Source organism: Tinamus guttatus, unplaced genomic scaffold (assembly GCF_059628265.1).
Source record: "Tinamus guttatus ecotype Peru unplaced genomic scaffold, ASM5962826v1 Tinamus_guttatus_pri_ptg000209l, whole genome shotgun sequence".
NCBI classification, from domain to species: domain Eukaryota; kingdom Metazoa; phylum Chordata; class Aves; order Tinamiformes; family Tinamidae; genus Tinamus; species Tinamus guttatus.
In genome coordinates, this window is record NW_028288743.1 from 1,673,137 (window position 1) to 1,690,877 (window position 17,741).

A 17,741-nucleotide genomic window follows, 5' to 3' on the forward strand; every position below is an offset into this window, starting at 1 on the left:
CCTCACAGTCTGAAAAATTGGATCCAGGGTAGCAGAGATAGCATCGCTACATTCCTTACAGCTAAATGCATCGCAAGGCTTTAGGTTTGATTTCAAAGGGCATGTGGAGCTTTTTACGCTGTTTCTTAATAATATAGGATATTTCCATACATAACATTTACATGAAGTTTGGTGGCAGCATGACTTCACTCCTACGTAATGTTTAAATGAGGGAACCTCTTGCCCTCTGTCTATTTAAGGACTTCTGCCTGGTATTTTGGGTAGCTTCTAGGCTATTTGTCCAACACACAGAGGGTATCTATCTTCTTTATTTGTAGGTTGTCATATCATTTTCTTAGCATCTGTGATATTGTGCCCAGCAAATGAATGAATAATTAATTGACTTGTAGCCATCTAGCTGTTCAGTAGGAAAAACTCTATAGCCAGTATTTCCTTTTGTCTTCATGGTTCTTTCTTTCTTCAACCTTTTGGTTTCTTATAGTCATTTGTTCTATGTTAATTGAAATCCTTTTATTAATTCTTTGGGGACTGAATCATATTTTCTTTATAAAGCCTACCATTGGTTTTAGTTGAAGACTCCCTGCATTTCTAAGATAATCTTAACAATTGGTAATAAAGATAAGACTGATTATGGGTAAGATGATGATAAGACTTATTCTGACCAGTTGAAAAAGGGCAAAAGAGAGAGAAAAATAGGATAAGAGAAGGGGTTCTTGAACTGAGTACTTTCTGAACTTTTTTTGACTTACTCTACAAAGGAAGCTAAAGGAAACACGGTTATAAAGGGTTCATATGGCCTTTTGGTACTTAGCTAATTAGAACTGTTTGTCATTCTCTTAGTTCTCTACCACCTTTTTTAAACTTATTTACTGGTCTTTGAGTGGGTTTTGTTTGTTCATTTTGCAGGTCAGAATTAGCTTCCTGTTGTGATGCAGTTCACAATTTTGTTGCTTCTCAAAACAACACTCCACTGGGAAGTAACATGAGTTACGAGGTGGAGAGCAAAAAGACCATCCTCATCACAGAGAACATTTTTAGGATGCTGCCTGTGGTAGGAACTATATCTTTGACTCTTATTATAATTGCAGTATAATCAATGTTTTGGATGAAAAATAGAGCTGCTTTGTTTTTTTCTTTTTTCCTGCTGGAAGGACCCCTTCATTCCCTATATATCCCGCATTCACCTAGCAGGACTTTTTTTTTCTTTTAGCTTTTCTCTGCAGAGGGGAGGCTTGGACAGGGCACTGTAGTTCAGAATATAGGTGGAGTTCATACTGAACACAATTTACAGCCTCTCTTGGTAGCCGACCTTGCTTCTTAAGGTGTTTTGGTTTTTAGTACGAGACATGATGTGTATAGACTGAATCCTCTGAGATGATTTGCCTTGCTTTTCTCATCTCCATTTTCAAAGGTACTTCAGTCTTTAATGAGTATTTCATAGTCCCCTTATTCCCATGCCATTTCCAGTGCAGGCTTAGGCATAGAACTTGCAAAAACTAGCTTGAGGATAAAGCTGCCACTGATGTGGAGCACCTTTGCAGTCAGAAGCACAGGCTGAGTGAAGGAATCAGCCCTACTTGGTGGGTAAATGGTGGGTGCTTTCCCTGGGATGTACTGGATTAAGCCTGCAAATACAAACGGATCGCACATATCATGCTTTGGATTCCTTGCCACTGCAAGTTCAAAGAAAAAAAAAGAAAGAAAGAAAAAGAAAGTATACAAAGAAACAATCAAAAGAGATATAAAACTTCGGCTATTTCTTTTTATTTGCCTGCAGTCCTCTCCATTTTCAGCCTATCCCTTCAAGAACTGCGCAGTGGTTGGAAATGGAGGCATTCTCAAGAATTCCAGCTGTGGAGCTGAAATCGATCGTGCCGACTTTGTGTTTAGGTAAGAGCTGCTGGATCTTACTGAAGCGTGGAGTGTTTCTAGAAGCATGGTGGGATTGGAAGTGTGCCAGTGCCAATCTGTGCCAGTGAGGAAAGACCCGGACATTGTTCCTCATTTCTGCCTTAGAAAGGCAGGGCTCAAAACTTTGGTTCCTAAGATTATATGCAGGTGTAAGTTAGGATTACAAATGTACCTTGCTGTGGATGTGGAATTTAGTTATTTGACAATCTGAAATTTCTGTTCACTTACCATCGATCCAAAAGCATCTATCTTCTTGGCTCAGAGGATGAGATTAAAAAAAAAAAAGAAAGATTGACATTAAATGTTTACAGTTACTGCTAGGTTACTAGAATATTTACTTAGACTTAGGTTGTCTCAGTAATGCTCTGTTAGCCATCCAAAAAGTTAGGTTTTTAGTTTAAGGAGTTGTTTCAACTCCCCCTATACATTGTGGAAAAAAACAGAGAGTGATTCAGCCCACTTCTGTCAGTATGTGACTCACAGAATCTACTTTTTGCAGAAGAACAAACTGAGTAACCAAGTGAAGGGTTATCCAACCACACTGTCTTCTGGATTTTGACTCTTTTCCTTTTTTTTGACCAATATTTAGTCTTTCCAAAATAAAAAAGACAGTTAGATAACTGACCTTAATAAACGCGCGGAGTCTGAATACTAAGATGCTAAATCTAGGTGACTCACTTTAAAAAGAAATAACTTCTTTACCTTACAATAAACTGTTATTTCCCTAGTCAGGCAAGTTAGGTTGCCCCATGAAACAGCCATCAACATTGCTCTGCCAGCTGAGAGATTGGTATCAAATACATTGTTTTTAAACAGAAAATTTTTGAAAATGTATTATTTATGCAAGAGAGGAAGTATTTGCTGGCAGATAATGTAGGGAATTCATAGATGGACTCCTTACGAGATTTTAACTCTGCACATCTGATTTGTGAGAGCTCTCTTATGAAAATGAGCTCTCTGTGCTGTATTTTAACCATCTGTACAGTAGATAAAATATTTTTACCAGAAGTGCTGTAAGTCTTATTTACTGTTCGCAAAGTGCTTAGAGGTCTCTGGAAGCTGACATGAAAATGTCCTTTCACAAGAGAGGAATTTGCAAATAATAAATGCAAGGCATTTCTGCTGGGCTTCTATTTAAGTAAATGTTTCTCAATTTCAGGTGTAACCTCCCTCCAACCACAGGAAGCATGAGCAAAGATGTTGGCAATAAAACAAACCTTGTGACTGTTAATCCAAGCATCATAGCTCAGAAGTAAGTAGTCCTGCAGTTCTGTTTCTGTGTAATAGTGTATAATTGTTTGACATGATTTAGATTTTATTAAAAATCCTTTGGGACACCAGCTCAGAGAGTGTTGCAGACAGATTACTTCATTAATGAGGCTTAGTTCCCACGTAAAAGATGTGCATGTCCAAATGGGAAACTATTTCACATGACATTTCATAACAGAAAGGAGGCAAAAATACCCAGATAATCAATCAGGTGCCTCTGCTGACACCCATTCACACATTGAGAAAGAGCAAAATTGATCACTGCAAGTCCAGGCTTTTTGCACCTATAAAATCCCTACAGCCCCCTTTTCTCCCCCACCCTTCCTGAAAAAAGGTTTATAATCACAGTCAGGAAAGCCTGGAAATGTGTGTCCGGTTCTGTCATTAGGACTGTAAACACATGTTCTTAATTATTTTTCTGAAAAAGGATGGAGGTCTGATTTCTGTAATACATTTTTTCAATCCAAACCAAGGCTTCCAACCCACCTTTTTTTTTCTTAACAAAGTTTTCCTTTCCCTTCTTGATGAAAAGAAAATCTCTTAGAGCCAGGCTGACTAATCTGGTATCTTCATCAGTCTGGAGGTGCAGCCTATCTAGGGAAACGACTGCCGTGACATATTATTTACTCCTTATTGATCTAACTGCATGTTATTGTTTGTCATATCTGTATCTGTCAAATAGACAACATCGAGCAAAGACCTTTTAGCTGAAAATCAAGAAAGAAACAGTACAATAAGCACAGAAATGACTAACAGGTGTTTGTCATTGACTCAAGGAGAGAGCTTGAGTTTCTGCAGCGAGTACGGAGTGCTTCGATGCTTACCCAGCCCTTTTTGACTTAAATGGAGATGAATTGTTTCTTCTCCCTAGAATAAAATTAGCATTGACGTTAGTGGGGCTGCACAAGAATATGAGAAGGGAAAACTTGGTCCTATGACTCAGCTTCATTGGTGACTAGTGATGCATGATTTCTCTGGGCTTTGTAGTGCCGTCCCGTCACACCTACAGTTATTTTTAAGCCAAATTATGCTATACTGACATTAATAGGAGTTACATAGAAGAAAAGAGGAGCTAAGTCTGTGTGAAGATGAATGAGATTGTATAAGGACTTTGGAATTTGACCATTTAAATTATTTAAATATTCAGGGAAAATTGTAAATGCTTTTGAAGGAGGAGAGGAAGATGACTTGGCACTATTTAACAGAGCTGCTTGTTTTCTCAAGAGATCTTTTTCTGTTTTTAATCATTTTAATTTCTAATTCTCTACTTAGGCTTAGTCTGATAGTACTATTGCTAAGGTTATAGCAGCTTTTGAACCGTGTCTGACAGGCAGTACAATGCGGATGAACACTCTTGGAGGAAAGATGGTCAGTTCTTAGGTGTCCTGATGGACTTGAACTGCGCTGCACCTAGAAGTCATGAAGCTGTAAGGCAAAGCAAGATGAGGCTGAGCCGCTCAGGCTTCTAGATAGCAAGGGAGAGCAGAGATCTGAATGTTGCTCTGAAGGCTCTTGGTGCATTTTGCAGTGAGTAGAAATAGGGGTAATTCTGGGATTAGAGGCCAGAAGTTTTCCTATCCATCACCCTCCCTGGCCACAGCCCCAGGCCTTCTGTGCTGGCCTGGTCTGCGAGACCAGCACGCACGGGGGCCAAGCTCACCAGGAGGGACAGAGGGTCTCCTTCTGTCTGTTTCCAAGTCTAGTGGCAATGGCATTTCCTTGGGAAGCTGAAAGCTTAAATCCCTCAGGCTGAGAAGAGAGGTGGACCCATGTCTGTCGCTCCTTCACATGAGTTCAGTTGTGTGAGAGGCAGCTGGAAAATCCTCCATCAGATGAGAGTTTTGAATGGCAATGAAACAGATTCCTGTTCTCTGTCTTGAGATGAATACTGCAAAAGAAGAGGATTGAATATCCTCGATCTGCAGAAGGAGATGAAACTGTGTCTTTCAGGTTCTGCTGTAACCACTGGGCTATGTGGAGAAAGGAAAGAAAAAAAAAAAGTGAAAACACCCTACTTGGATAGACAGCTACCTACAAAAATGGACTTGGTGCTTTAAATCCCAAAATGGATGTGAGCATCATGTGTTCAGACATTTAGGGTCTATAGAAGAAAAGAGCTGAGTGATCTTGTTGTGACTTGTATTGCTTCCTGGATAACTCTGGAAAGACAATTTGGGGGATCACTGAATTATCCAGAAGATAAATGAGTCTTTCTGTTGACTGCAGGGAAACTGAAGTATTTCTCTGTGAAGTCAGACCTCTAAGCCTTGAGAGATATCTACAGGTTCCCTTTGAAGTCAAGGGAGATAAACAGGCATGTCAAGATTTTCAGCCATTTTAGAAGTCTATCAATCAAAAACAGCTAAGATTCTGCAAAACTCAAATACATGCTGATCTTTTGCTCTCCAAGGCTGCTCACCTGCAAGAGTGAGTACTTCTATTTCTATGCAGGGCAGACACCCGGGATTTGAAGATGGGTTGTCATATCATTCATGTAAAAAGAGAGTTTTCAAAAATACCTGCATACAATATGAATATGACTTTTTTGCATTCTCCTTTGATGCTTCTTAAATTGAGCATCTCTGAAAACATCCTGGTCTCATTAGCAGTGAATTTGATCTCCTCTAGTACCTCCTGTGTTATCACATCAATTCTGTAAGGTGTAAGGTCATGTTTTCATAACAGCACATGGAAATATGAACCCATATATTGGGTTGATATAGATTTGTAATGTAGACAGGCTGAACCGGTGCGTAGTTATGTTAATAGTACATTGCATTCACTCTTTTCCTAAAATGTTGCATTTGCCAGATACAACAAGCTTAATAAAAAGAAGACAGAATTTCTGGAGAACATTGCAGTCTATGGAGATGCTTTCCTTTTATTGCCAGCATTTTCCTACAGAAGCAACACAGCTACTTCTTTTAAAGTATATCAAACTCTGAAAGAGTTCAAAGCAATGCAGAGGGCAATATTTTTTCACCCCACCTACCTGAAGAGTCTTGCCCAGTTTTGGAGAACTAAGGGAGTGAAAGCCTACCGACTGTCATCTGGTTTTATGATCACTAGTGCTGCTATTGAGCTGTGTGAGAATGTGAAGATATATGGCTTCTGGCCTTTCTCAAAATCCACAGAGAAGATGCCAATTAGCCACCACTACTACGACAACCAGCTGCCTAAACCGGGTTTTCATGCAATGCCCAAAGAGTACAACCAGATCCTTCAGCTTCATGGCAAAGGCATTTTGAAGTTGCAGTTTGGTAAATGTGAATCAGAATAAAAAGGTAGGTCACCTTCCTTCCATATAAAATGTCTTTAAGTAAATAATGTGTCAAGGCATTTATTTATGTGTTCATAAATAAGTGAAAGATGGAGCTTACTGAATAAAGTATCACAGAGTTGAGGGGTGTCTAATTGTTAACTTTAGACAGGGGGCATAGCTAAGCCTGTGTTATTGCCATAATTCATAGGCAGTCAGTAGTGTCTCCTCATCTCAGGTGTATTTCTCACCGAACCTGTGCTTGGTTTGGTATCAGTTCCTGTAAATCAGCTGCTTGTGTGAATTGTTTTATGGAAGGTGGTCACAGACTGTGATCTACAAGAGAAGGTGCTAGTACCTGGCCCAGCTGTGGCCTTTCCAGGTGTGTGCAGAGGCCAAGGTAAGGAGTCAGATGCCCCGTGAGGAAGTGCCATGGATACGCAGCCTTGTTCCCTTCATTCCTGACGGCTACGGCTCACCAGAGGGGCTCGTGCAGCTGGATGCACAGCAGCTTGCAGGCAGCAGCGGAGAAGCTGCCGCGCTCTGCAGCAGATTTTGCTGCAGACTCTGCCAGAAGCTGGACAAATATAGGATGAAGTGGCATGCCCTCTCCCTCATCCTTCCACACTGTCCCACCCTCCTTGTAGCTCTGCGGACTGTGTATGCCTCAAAGAAGCGCAGCCCCTGACCTTGAGTCAATGCAGTGGGTGCAGACCACAGGTGACTTTGAAAGGACTGGTTTGCATATTTTCCAGCTTGACTTGCCTTGTTGGCAAAATAGGACCTGTTTGTGTAGGTAGTTATTAATCTTCTAAGATAACCGAGAAATTCCCGGTTCAAAAGACTGTCTTCAGATTTGCCTTCCAGAGCTCTGTGTTTCCAGGGAGTGCAAGTTAATGTACTACTCTTGTATAATGCTTAATTGGACTGATGTAATTCTATTTCTTAAGTTAGATATATAAAAATAGCATCAGCTTGCTCAAACCTGAATTTTTAAGTTCAAAAGCTAAGAAGGGTTTTTCTTCTGGTTAGGTTATAATGTGAATTTGAAAGTAGCCTTTGATGGTATTTAGAAAAGTTGCCATCAAAGATACATTTCATAGTTGATTCATAATCAGAAACTGAATATTTATAAACTCAGAGTGCTAATGTCAAGAAGGCACAATTTTATTCAAGAAATAGATCAGGAAACTGCTTACAAGAATTATTAAAATAATAGAAAGCAGGGCTGGAAGGAACATAGAGGCCATTTACTGAATCCATTCCCCCTGGTCTATGAGTCTGTAGTCTAAGAGATTATGTAGAAGGAAGCGTAGGTGTATACAGTTTCATGTGGCTAACTTATGCTTTTTTCCCTGTAAAAGGTTGTATCGCATCAGAAAGGTTAAGAAATACGTAATGTGTTTCTTGCTAGCACACTTAGATGCTAAGCTGTTTGCATCCTGCAGTTTCCCTTGTATTTATTCTTCCCAGAATATTAATCCCTGGAGTTGAACCATATAATTTTAATTGTAGTAACTACATTAGCTAAGAAAATGAAAACAACCCTTTGTGATCTTTTCATCCAGAAAGAAGCAGATAAAAGCCACAAAAATGTTTAAGCATCTGTATGGGTTAATTACATGTTGTCCGTGCTTGGCACACTAAAAATCACTTGTGCAGACAAATTTGCAAAAGAAGCTGTAAGGGAAAAAAACAAGTGGAAGGATAACTTATGCCCTAACGCTTTTTTTTTTTTTCTACTATGTAAATCACTTCTAGTTAAGAAAAAAAAGCCTTTTAAAAAGAAATGAAATGTTTCCAATGTGAACTACCATTCTGCTACGATTAGCTTTACAATAATTTACAATTAGCTTTTTTATTAGCTTTAATAGCTAACAGCTATTAAAGATAATTGAAATTCTATAATAGATATATTTCAGCACAGATGGCCCTTTAATGTAAATTCTCAATCTCATTTTTCCTCTTAAGTTCTTGTTTCAGTTTTTCTCTCTGTTCCCCTCTCCCCTTGTGGATGGGTGGTTTAGGAAGGTTCCTTACACTGCCAGGTACCCACCGGAGTCTCAGGCGGAGCTTTCTGCACCTGCTGCTGGTCTCCAAAAGTTTGCTGCTCTCAATAAGGTGTGAATGAGGCTGGTGTCCTGCAAACACCTCCGTGCTGCGGGCCCGGGAACACCACAGGGGGAGCATCCCTGCCTCCTTGTGAATCCTTTTGCTCCTAAACTCCATCCATGCCATTGAAGAGGTGACCTTTGCTCAATGGAGAGAGGGAGTTGTCAGGAGTGGGAGTCCCTCAGAGCTGGTTCCCCGCAATGTGGGAAACTCCATCCACCTCAATATCCACTCACACGAGGTCGTGATTGTGCTCAGCAGAGACACACGTCTCAGAGTAGATGCTCTCCTATCAGAGAGCGAGTGAGAAAATGAGGCATCAGCAAAATCTGGAAATGGAATCATGATCTATATTATTTTGTATTAAATTAGAGAATAATTTCTGCGATGGCCCTGCAGCTAAAGGAAGTCTTGTTTGCTCATTGCTTTAACCTGATAAGCCTGAAAGTCATGTTGTTAGCTTCAAGCAAACATACACTCAAGGAGGGGAAATGGCCTGATTCCTATTTAAAAATAGACAGACAAAAAAATGATTAGAAAAATTATCAGATGATAAATTAATCAGACTGGCAAAAATCTGATTGCCCAGAAGCCTGCTTGAAATGCAGATGTTTTTCTGCCAAGAAAGTATCAGGTTTTGTGCCTGCCAGGAAGAGGCAGCCAGGAAGATGAGGAGGCCCTGCTTTGCCATGCGGCCCCGCGGGGCTCCGAGGAGGGAGCCGGGGCCGCCGAGGCCGGGGCCGCCGAGGCCGGGGGCAGCGGGTGTTGCTCAGGCACCGGAGCTCCAGCGCGGCAGGAGGAGAGGTGGGGAAGGGCTGTGCTGAGGGCTGGAGAGTCGGAATTGCTCCACCGCAGCCTGAGCGTGTGTCACCTGGAGAGTAAAAACCCGCTCGGGGCTTTTAACCTCCGTCCCCATGGCTAAAAGGCACCTATGTGACAGAAGAGAAGCAGCGCAGGCCCCGGCCAGGCAGGAGGGTTCTCCAGGGATTGGGCGGCTGCCTCTCTACCTACTCAGGAATTGCTGTCACGGAGAATTTGTGTTGTTCCAAGCTCTATCAGCATATACTGGTTTCTTTTTTTTTTTGGTCTTGAAAATTTCTGGCAAAACAAATAAGTTATTTACAGTAATAGGGTACCTACAGGAGCTTACGTTTTCCTAGAATTCTCTTTTGCTTGTGGTGTTGCACTGCAGCTGACACAACATTTTGAAAATAAGAACATTCTGCATTCCTGTCCAACAGTGAAATTTCAGCCTATTCTTGAGTTGGACCAATATTATTCAGCCCGAAATTATTAGATTTATCCACTGTTGAAAGAAAGATCTCCTTTAGTATATGTGTAATACAGCTGTTAAACAAACACTTCTCTTTGCTCTTGTGTTCCGCCCCTGACTTAAGTTTAGGTGTTATGAAAAGTCAGAGACAAAACCCGTGGAGATAAGTTGTTTTTATTTAAGTAAAAATTCCCAAAATAGAAAAATGTCTTTTAAATTTTAAATCCAATGAAAAATATTTACAGCTGATTTTTTTTTCCCGAGAAGGCATTAGCCAACTGAAGAAGTAGAGACATTTCACTCCTTAGATGTTTTGAAATGTGATTATGATAATGTAGTATGTTTATATTCAGATGTTGGCTAGATCCAGCCTTGTTTAGCTTAGGAAAACTGAAGATGGTGGTGCGGGTAGAGTAAGTACGAGCAGCTTTGGGATACTCAAATGAGGGAGTCCTCCTTACAAAGAACAGATGCTCAAGCTAGATCAGGCACTACCAATCCTGCCACCTTGGAGACTTTTGTGTGCCTATGACACTGTGTAAGAAATGTCACAGGAAGGCTGCAGTCTGAGGTAAGGCTGAAAAAGCAGATGCAGAAGGTGAAACATATATGCAAAGGACTAAGCTACTGTTTTATTTTGAATATAACAAGCAGTATCAGTAACGTGTTTTATTGTTTTAATTTCAGGGTGACGACTGGAAGGAGAGAATTTGAGATTTGAATCGCAGCTGTTTGGTATTGGATTTGATCTGATGTGATTTCCTGAGCATTAAACTGCATTATTACAATAGAGGAATATTGTACATCTGGGAAGAAAATGAGATGATTTTTGACATAGTGATTGCTACATTTCTGAATTTTGACTGATCATTTTTTTAATGCAAAATAACATATATTTGGGAAATTTTAAAACTCCTGACTATTGATTTAATCGTAGCAAAGCACAATCTCAGGATGGTGGTGATATGTGACATTCATCATGTTTTACTTCTTAAATTGTAATCTTTACAATATTTTGACATAAAATCTCTATTTTTGTTAGTATCAGGTAATACAGGCAAGAGTCACTTATGTGGTAGCTGTATAAGCCAGGAGTAAACATTTTCAGTTGAGAACTTGATCTATAACCACTAAGATCTGCCTGCCTGAGAAAGGTGGTGAGAAGAGCTATAGTGGAGTAATTAATTCAAGGCTAAATCATTTTTTAGTTTGTCTCAGGGTAGATTGATGAAAAAATCCCCCAGGTTAGTGATCGTGAAATACTTGATGTACTCTGAGTTTATGGCAAATAGATAATGCTGTGGATTTAATGGGACCACTCATGTGAATGATGTTTATTTTGTGAACAAGTGTTTGAAGGACCAGGGTTTATTTTTAAACCCCTTTTACTGACTGTGCTCCTGTCTAAGGTCCTGGTGAGCTCCAAGCAAGAACACTAAGCTAGACGCTGTGCCTCCGTTCCCAGAGTGCCAGCAGAGCACGAATTTGCAGTCATCTCCCATCCCAGAGCCGTATCTCAGCCTGCATATAGGGTGAACCAGGCACTAAATAAATGGAACTATCCCTATCATTTTTCATATTTCTCACCTGACGTGGCAACTATCGATACGTGACTACAGATAAGGAAACTGCATTAAGCATTATTAGAAGAGGGCTCCTCTTATAATCAGCTTCAAACTCTTCCCTTGTACCAGAATCGCTGATAAAAGAACCTTTCGTCAGTTAAACATCATGCAATTTCAGTGCTTTAAGTTTCCATATAATCCTGGAATACCCATGGAGCAATGTACTGCAACAAGAGGCAATGAAATACCAGCCCCAGTGGACATAATCACATTAACATTTATGGAAGGTAGGGCATGCAGTTTTTTCTCTAGCTATGGTTGCCTGTATATTACTGCACATATATTTTACTGCAGAACCCCCTCCTCAAAAAATTATAACAACCAGTTTCTGTTATAAACAATTTTGGTGTCTTTTTTGAGGGTGTTGAAGTTGAATGAGAAGTTCAAAGATCCTTCAAAGGTCCTTCTTACCATTCTTGTATAGTCAAATAAAATATCACATATTTTGTTTACTAAAAGTCATTTTTATCACTGTAGCAATAAATCCCCACTCAACTGAACTTTAAAGAGTATTCAATATTCGCATCATTGAAAATGGCTTGTTGAAAAAAAATCCTAATTAAATCAATTGGACCTTATAAAATAGATTGTTAAACTGCCACTTTATAAGAGTACATCTAAATTGCTGTAGCATTTGAAAGCTTATCTTGTAGCAATTTTATAGTCATATAAATAATCCTAAAAATATTAGACTCAATCATTATGGTTTCAGGTCTGTTACTTCAGCATTTTGATCCATTTCCAAGATAAGGATATCAGAATCCAATACTACTCCTACCCAAGAAAAACGCTCCATAAATCTTGGTTGCATATGCTAGCAATAAAGTCAGTTCATTGCAAAATAAGGTTTAAAAAAACTAAATGATGCTTGGGATGATTAGATGCTGCCACTAAGAGAACATGGGCCTTTGAATATCAGTAGAGTTTTGGGTGGAAAAAAAGACCTTGTCGTGCAGCCTGCAGCATGATGTCAGCCCTGGTTCAACCGTGAGGGAGAGGACGTTGTGCACAGGAGTGCCTACCACCATTTCCCAGCTGCAAAGAGAAATTTGCACCAAAAAGAGCCCATGCCATAGAATAAGTCATGATGTAGACTGCCCCTAGCTGTAGTTGGAGGTTCTGTGGAGGGATGTACTTATCCTTGGGTGATGCAAACACTCCTAGGCTGAAGAGAAGCACTTCACACTTCATTCAAAGACAAAATGGTTTCAGTCAGGGACTACAGCTTATTCCAAGTTTAGACCAGTGTAGTGCTATGAGATAATTGTGTAGCATTTCTTCCTTTTCACTGTGTTTTCTTCAGCTCATGGCATATTACCTTTGTGGGCTTGTGGCATAGAGGTGTCCATAAATATTTTTCATTCCCTCCCCTAGCCATTTGTTTTATTCTTGTCCTGACTAGCCTCACCCTCTCCAGCTGAACCTAGAGAAAAATTAATGCCACATGATTTTCATTTTATTTATATGCAAACAGCCTGAAAAGTAAAGACTGATGAATTTGCCCACTGCGAGGTGAATTAATCTTTCCAGGGAAATTTCCAGTTCCTTTTAATTCATTCCTACAGCTGAGTCAGCAAAATTCAATCTGCTTTTGTGTTGTCCCGTAGAGTTAAGTCCCGGAGACCTGGACTGTCTCTGTAGCAGTAACTTAAACAGGGCTTGCTGGTGCCCCTAGGCGCTGCCATGTGCTCGTCTGTGCTGTGAAACTGCCAGGAGGTTCCTGGCAGGCGCTAGGCCGCTGTCCACCAGGCACCCCAGGCAAAGTGCCGCAGAGCTGGGAGTTAACGTGCTCAGGCACCATTGCCAATAAGGGTTTTGGAGTTAAAACTACCCTTCCGTTTTAGAGGCAAGGAGGGGTTTATTACCCTAGAGGAACCAGCTGGCCTCAGTCCCTGAGAATGTTTTTTATTACATTTAATGTATTAATGTAGACTTTGTGTCCAGGTGAGAGGTCCATTTTCCTTGAGATTTTCTGACTGATACCTGTCACTGCATAGCATACAGTATTAATATAAGATGTAAGAAGCACCAGTCATAGCTTCATTTTGGGTTAGTTGAACCGGAATTGTAACAGCAACAGGGCAGTTGAAGTAGACCCCAGACCCCGAGACCTTGCATTGTATTGAGAACGGTCAACAGTCACAGGTACTTGATATGTGCTCGGAGGTGAGGCAAAGGATATTGCTCTTTGCACAGATTACATGTGCTGAACTACTCAGCATGAGTACTGTGGCAGAACTTGTTTAAGTAACAGATACAGAGAGGAGAAAATGAAATAGCAACTTTTTGCAAAGGGGATTGATAGTTAGCACCATATAGCATTATCTCAGTGAATACACATACAGACTGCATCATTGTTCACACCACAGAGAAAGGAAGTAACTGCGTATTTGGACTATTTCTGTGCAGCTATGTTGCTTAGAGCATACATTAATAGCAAGAAAGTTTATTGGGGTATGTTTTAGAGAGCATTAGCTGAAAAGAAAAAACCTATTCTAGTTTCCTTGATAATGAACTCCTTAACTAAAGGAGTTTGATGTGTCAATCACAAATAAGAGCAAATAGAAATCTCTGTGACATGAACAGAAACTTTTTAATGCTGTGTTTCAGTGAAATTTAAACTGCCTTTAACTTGAAGACTGATCATTATGCTCTTAAAGCTCTCTATGAGTTACATGTGGTGCACAGGACTGATAAGAAATGCAGGGATAAATTGTGCTTTCCTGCCCTTTCCTACAAATAGTCTTAATCCTCATAGTATAAAAAATACGCTCTCTCAGACTTAAGATTAAGAAGCTATTTTTAATGTAGTTTTTCAGTTCTTGCTCCAGCTGGGAGGTATGTGATGTCAGCTACATCCACTTCACTTTGCAGGAGTGCAGATCTGGTGCTTGATTTTATTATAATTATTGCTGCTGTGTGCTTGGTGACTTGTTCCTGTTAATTGGGGCTGGACTGGGCACGCTAATAGCGGTATTGCTGTGTGACAGGGTGCAGTTGGCTTGATCAAGGCTTGCTGAGTTATTACAGTCACTGTTGCAAACTTTCTCTGATAGCTGACTAGACTATTTCTGATTTATTTTATATCTCCACCAGGTTAATGATGAAAGATGAATTTTGTACTAGGGCCTTGAAATGTTTGTAGTGTTTTTTTGCAAGACCAGGCCAAGCGTGTTTTTGATTAAGTATTCCTGACCAAAGTTTTTCAGTTCCCCTTGCTTACTATGAAGAATAATCATTTTTAGGGTTCATGGGCCTCTGGTGCTGTCGTGCACTATGGAGTGAGTGCTGAGATTAAACAGTTTTCTAAAGATAGAAACACTGACAATGTGCTAATAGTTCCACTGCACCTTTGCAGAGACTGACAGTGTCCTTGTGCGTGACTGGTTCACAGCACTGTTAGATTAAATCCTTCTTGTCTGATTTCATTCCTTTTTCTCCTCTGAATCTTTAATGTCACGTTTTCCTGTAGGACCCACTGCTGTCTAGAACTGGTTGCTTCTCCTCCCATGTGGGAAATTACGTGGTTCTGTTCATAACAGATTATGTAGTTCTGTTCAGCATCTGTTCGGACGTTCAGAGTCAGAGCGGAGAGAGGGTGAGGCCGTGGGAGCGCGGGGACGCGGCAGGGCCCCCGTGCTGTCAGGTGGCTGCTGGGCGGCCTCAGCGGGCCCGTGAGCACCTCAGCAGTCCTCCTCTGGCCTCTCTCCAGTGGCTTCACATACTTCTTGTACCGGGGAGCCCAGGACTGGGCACAGCACTCCAGATGCGGCCTCACCGGAGCTGAGCGGAGCAGCAGAATCACTTCCCTTGACCCGCTGGCAGTGCTCTTCCTAATGCAGGCCAGGAGACCACTGGCTTTCGTGGTCACAAGGGCACACTGCTGGCTCATGATGAGCCTGTAGTCCAGCAGGACCCCCAGGTCCTTCTCAGAGCTGCTCTCCAGCAGGTCACCCCAGCCTCTATGGGTGCCTGGGGTTATTCCTCCCTAGGTGCAGGGCCCTGCATTTGCCTTAGTTGAACCTCATGAGGTTCCTCTCTGCCCATCTCTCCAGCCTGTTGAGGTCCCTCTGAATGTCAGTACCGCCTTTTGGCTGTGAAATAAATCTGTTTGTTTCAGCTTTATTTCAAACATTTGATACTCACTCATTTAATAATGTAATATTCTGAAGCAGCAGACATGTTACATTTGAGTTAGTTAGTTAAATACATTAGCTTGAAATGTTTGCAGCCAAGTAATCCTTCATCTTCCAGCACTTAATTTCAGCTGGTCTCTTTCATATACAGAGCTTCCAACCAAAAATGTTGACAAAGGGATGTGTATTTATGATATAAAACCTGTCTCTCTTGATTTCAGACTCCTTCGTTTTAGGTAGGACAGTCTTTCTCTGAGCTTCTGGGCAGCTGAGTTTCAAAGGCTACTGATCTCCTTCCAGGATATTATGGAAAAATCCTGTGAGTCTCTCAGCTACAGATCCAAATAAATTTATATTTATTAAGCTTTTTTTTTTCCTAGATTTAAGGAGGTGCATATTAAGTATTTCTTAATTGGTTCTAAATTATAAAAACATTCGAGTATGAAAAGATTTGCAGCGTGCCATTAAACAAAGGAACTCTTACTGTATTTAGTGGTCTCCTTTCAAAAATAGCATTTCAGAATTCCTGCCTATTGTATGAATTCAGAAAAACAGTTGAAATTACTGTGGGTAACTAGGTTACCATACTTCAGCTGAGTTTGGGTAGCAAATCTGTATACTGTCACTATACTCTTAAAGTGCAGCAAATCCAAGTAATATGGAAAGAGTTCCACCCAATAGATTGCATCAGCTTGAATTTGCCATAGACTAGTGTCAGTGGATGTGCTCACACATTAACTGAACGTATTACTGTGATGCATGATAATTTATGAAGCTGACATCACTCTGTGTGTGAACTGAAACTGCCTTTCAGGGCCTGGCGATGGCAAATTCTGCCTACAGAGATATCCAGCTGTGCTGCTTTATTGCAAGTACCAGAACTGCGAGAACCGTTTTTCACTCTTGAGGTTAAATATTCCACCACCACTATCAAATAAACAGTCAAATCCATCCTTTGTGTTAAGCTCTGGTGTAGCTTGGCAGTACAGTGTGCCATGTAAGTGTTTGTTGCCGCACGCCGCTATCATTTTGTCTTTTCTTTTTTCATGCGTTATTTTTTTTTCCCCAGAAAACTGAGTGATGCAGGTATTTAATGATCCCAACATTAATTCATAGTATCCTGGCAAGAGGATAGCAGAATGAATAATACTAATGACTGTGACAGGATCTTCCCTTCTAAGACAAGATTACTAGTTTTAAGTTCTTCACTATTCGCTTTAGTCTGACAAGAAGAGATTCTTCACAGCAAGTCTGTAGTTCAGCAGCTTCTTAGGCATCTCTGCTGTGAGCTGATTCCCTAAAAATGCCTCTTGCTACTTCTTACTATACTTTCTGTTAATTTTCTTTCTGATGCTACAGAACCATTTTTAAAATATTGTGAAACTGGAGTACAAAAGTTAAAATTTATGCACACTTTATATGCACATTTTATATAGTAGCCTTCTTATGTAGCCTTTATATTAAAATTCTTAATGTTCCTTCCATCAAGTATCTAATTAAAATTATTTTTAAATATTGTATTTTATTCTACCAGGGTAAGCTGAGAGGGAAGTTATATAATGTAACCTGAAAAGAAAAATGATACAACCCAAAGTCTAATTTTTAAAAGCTTCTTACCGACATCCAGAAGGAAGTTTCCACCAGGCCTTTGAGCGCTTCTTTCTTAGATTTACCTCTCTAAGGCAGTTTTAAGAGGCCAGTTGTGGTTCTGTTTTAGCTCATGAAGTACGGCTTAAGGAGACAGGTAAATAAAGAGGTTCCCGACGTGGCATTTCCAAAGCGAGTGTTTTTTCTTTCCAGAGATTGTGTCAAATGTGATTTCACAGTTTCCACCATAGCTTTTGTGCAGAGATTTTGTTGTTTCTTTAAATCGCTCTTGTTTGTGTCTGTTCTGCTCCTTTTGGTACAAATGTCCAAGCAGAGCTTAATAATCCTTGGAACTGGATGGTAAGCGGAGTTGTGTTCCACCCTCACCAACCTTGGTGTGAAGCTGCTAGCGGAGGCTCTGCAACTGTCGACAAAAGTATTCTCTTAAGATCTCTCAGCACTGAACCTGGTTATGTGTTCAGATGTAGACTGGATATGCTCTGTTCTCGCACGACTGAGGTGTGTGCAGTGTAGCATAGAAGTGTCTATTTGCAGGATTTAGGAGGAGG

General features: G+C 40.5%; 1 protein-coding gene across 1 annotated transcript in view; it reads left to right on the forward strand.

Moving 5' to 3' along the window:
• ST8SIA6 (ST8 alpha-N-acetyl-neuraminide alpha-2,8-sialyltransferase 6) overlaps positions 1–10,642 on the forward strand; it is a 33,962-nt gene extending 23,320 nt beyond the window's left edge. The window contains exons 5-9 of the mRNA XM_088524341.1: positions 907–1,051; positions 1,778–1,890; positions 3,071–3,163; positions 5,992–6,464; positions 10,512–10,642. Coding sequence (XP_088380467.1) covers positions 907–1,051; positions 1,778–1,890; positions 3,071–3,163; positions 5,992–6,460 — 820 coding nt within the window. The 3' untranslated portion in view covers positions 6,461–6,464; positions 10,512–10,642. The remainder of the gene's footprint in view (positions 1–906; positions 1,052–1,777; positions 1,891–3,070; positions 3,164–5,991; positions 6,465–10,511) is intronic.
• Positions 10,643–17,741: the final 7,099 nt, after the last annotated feature.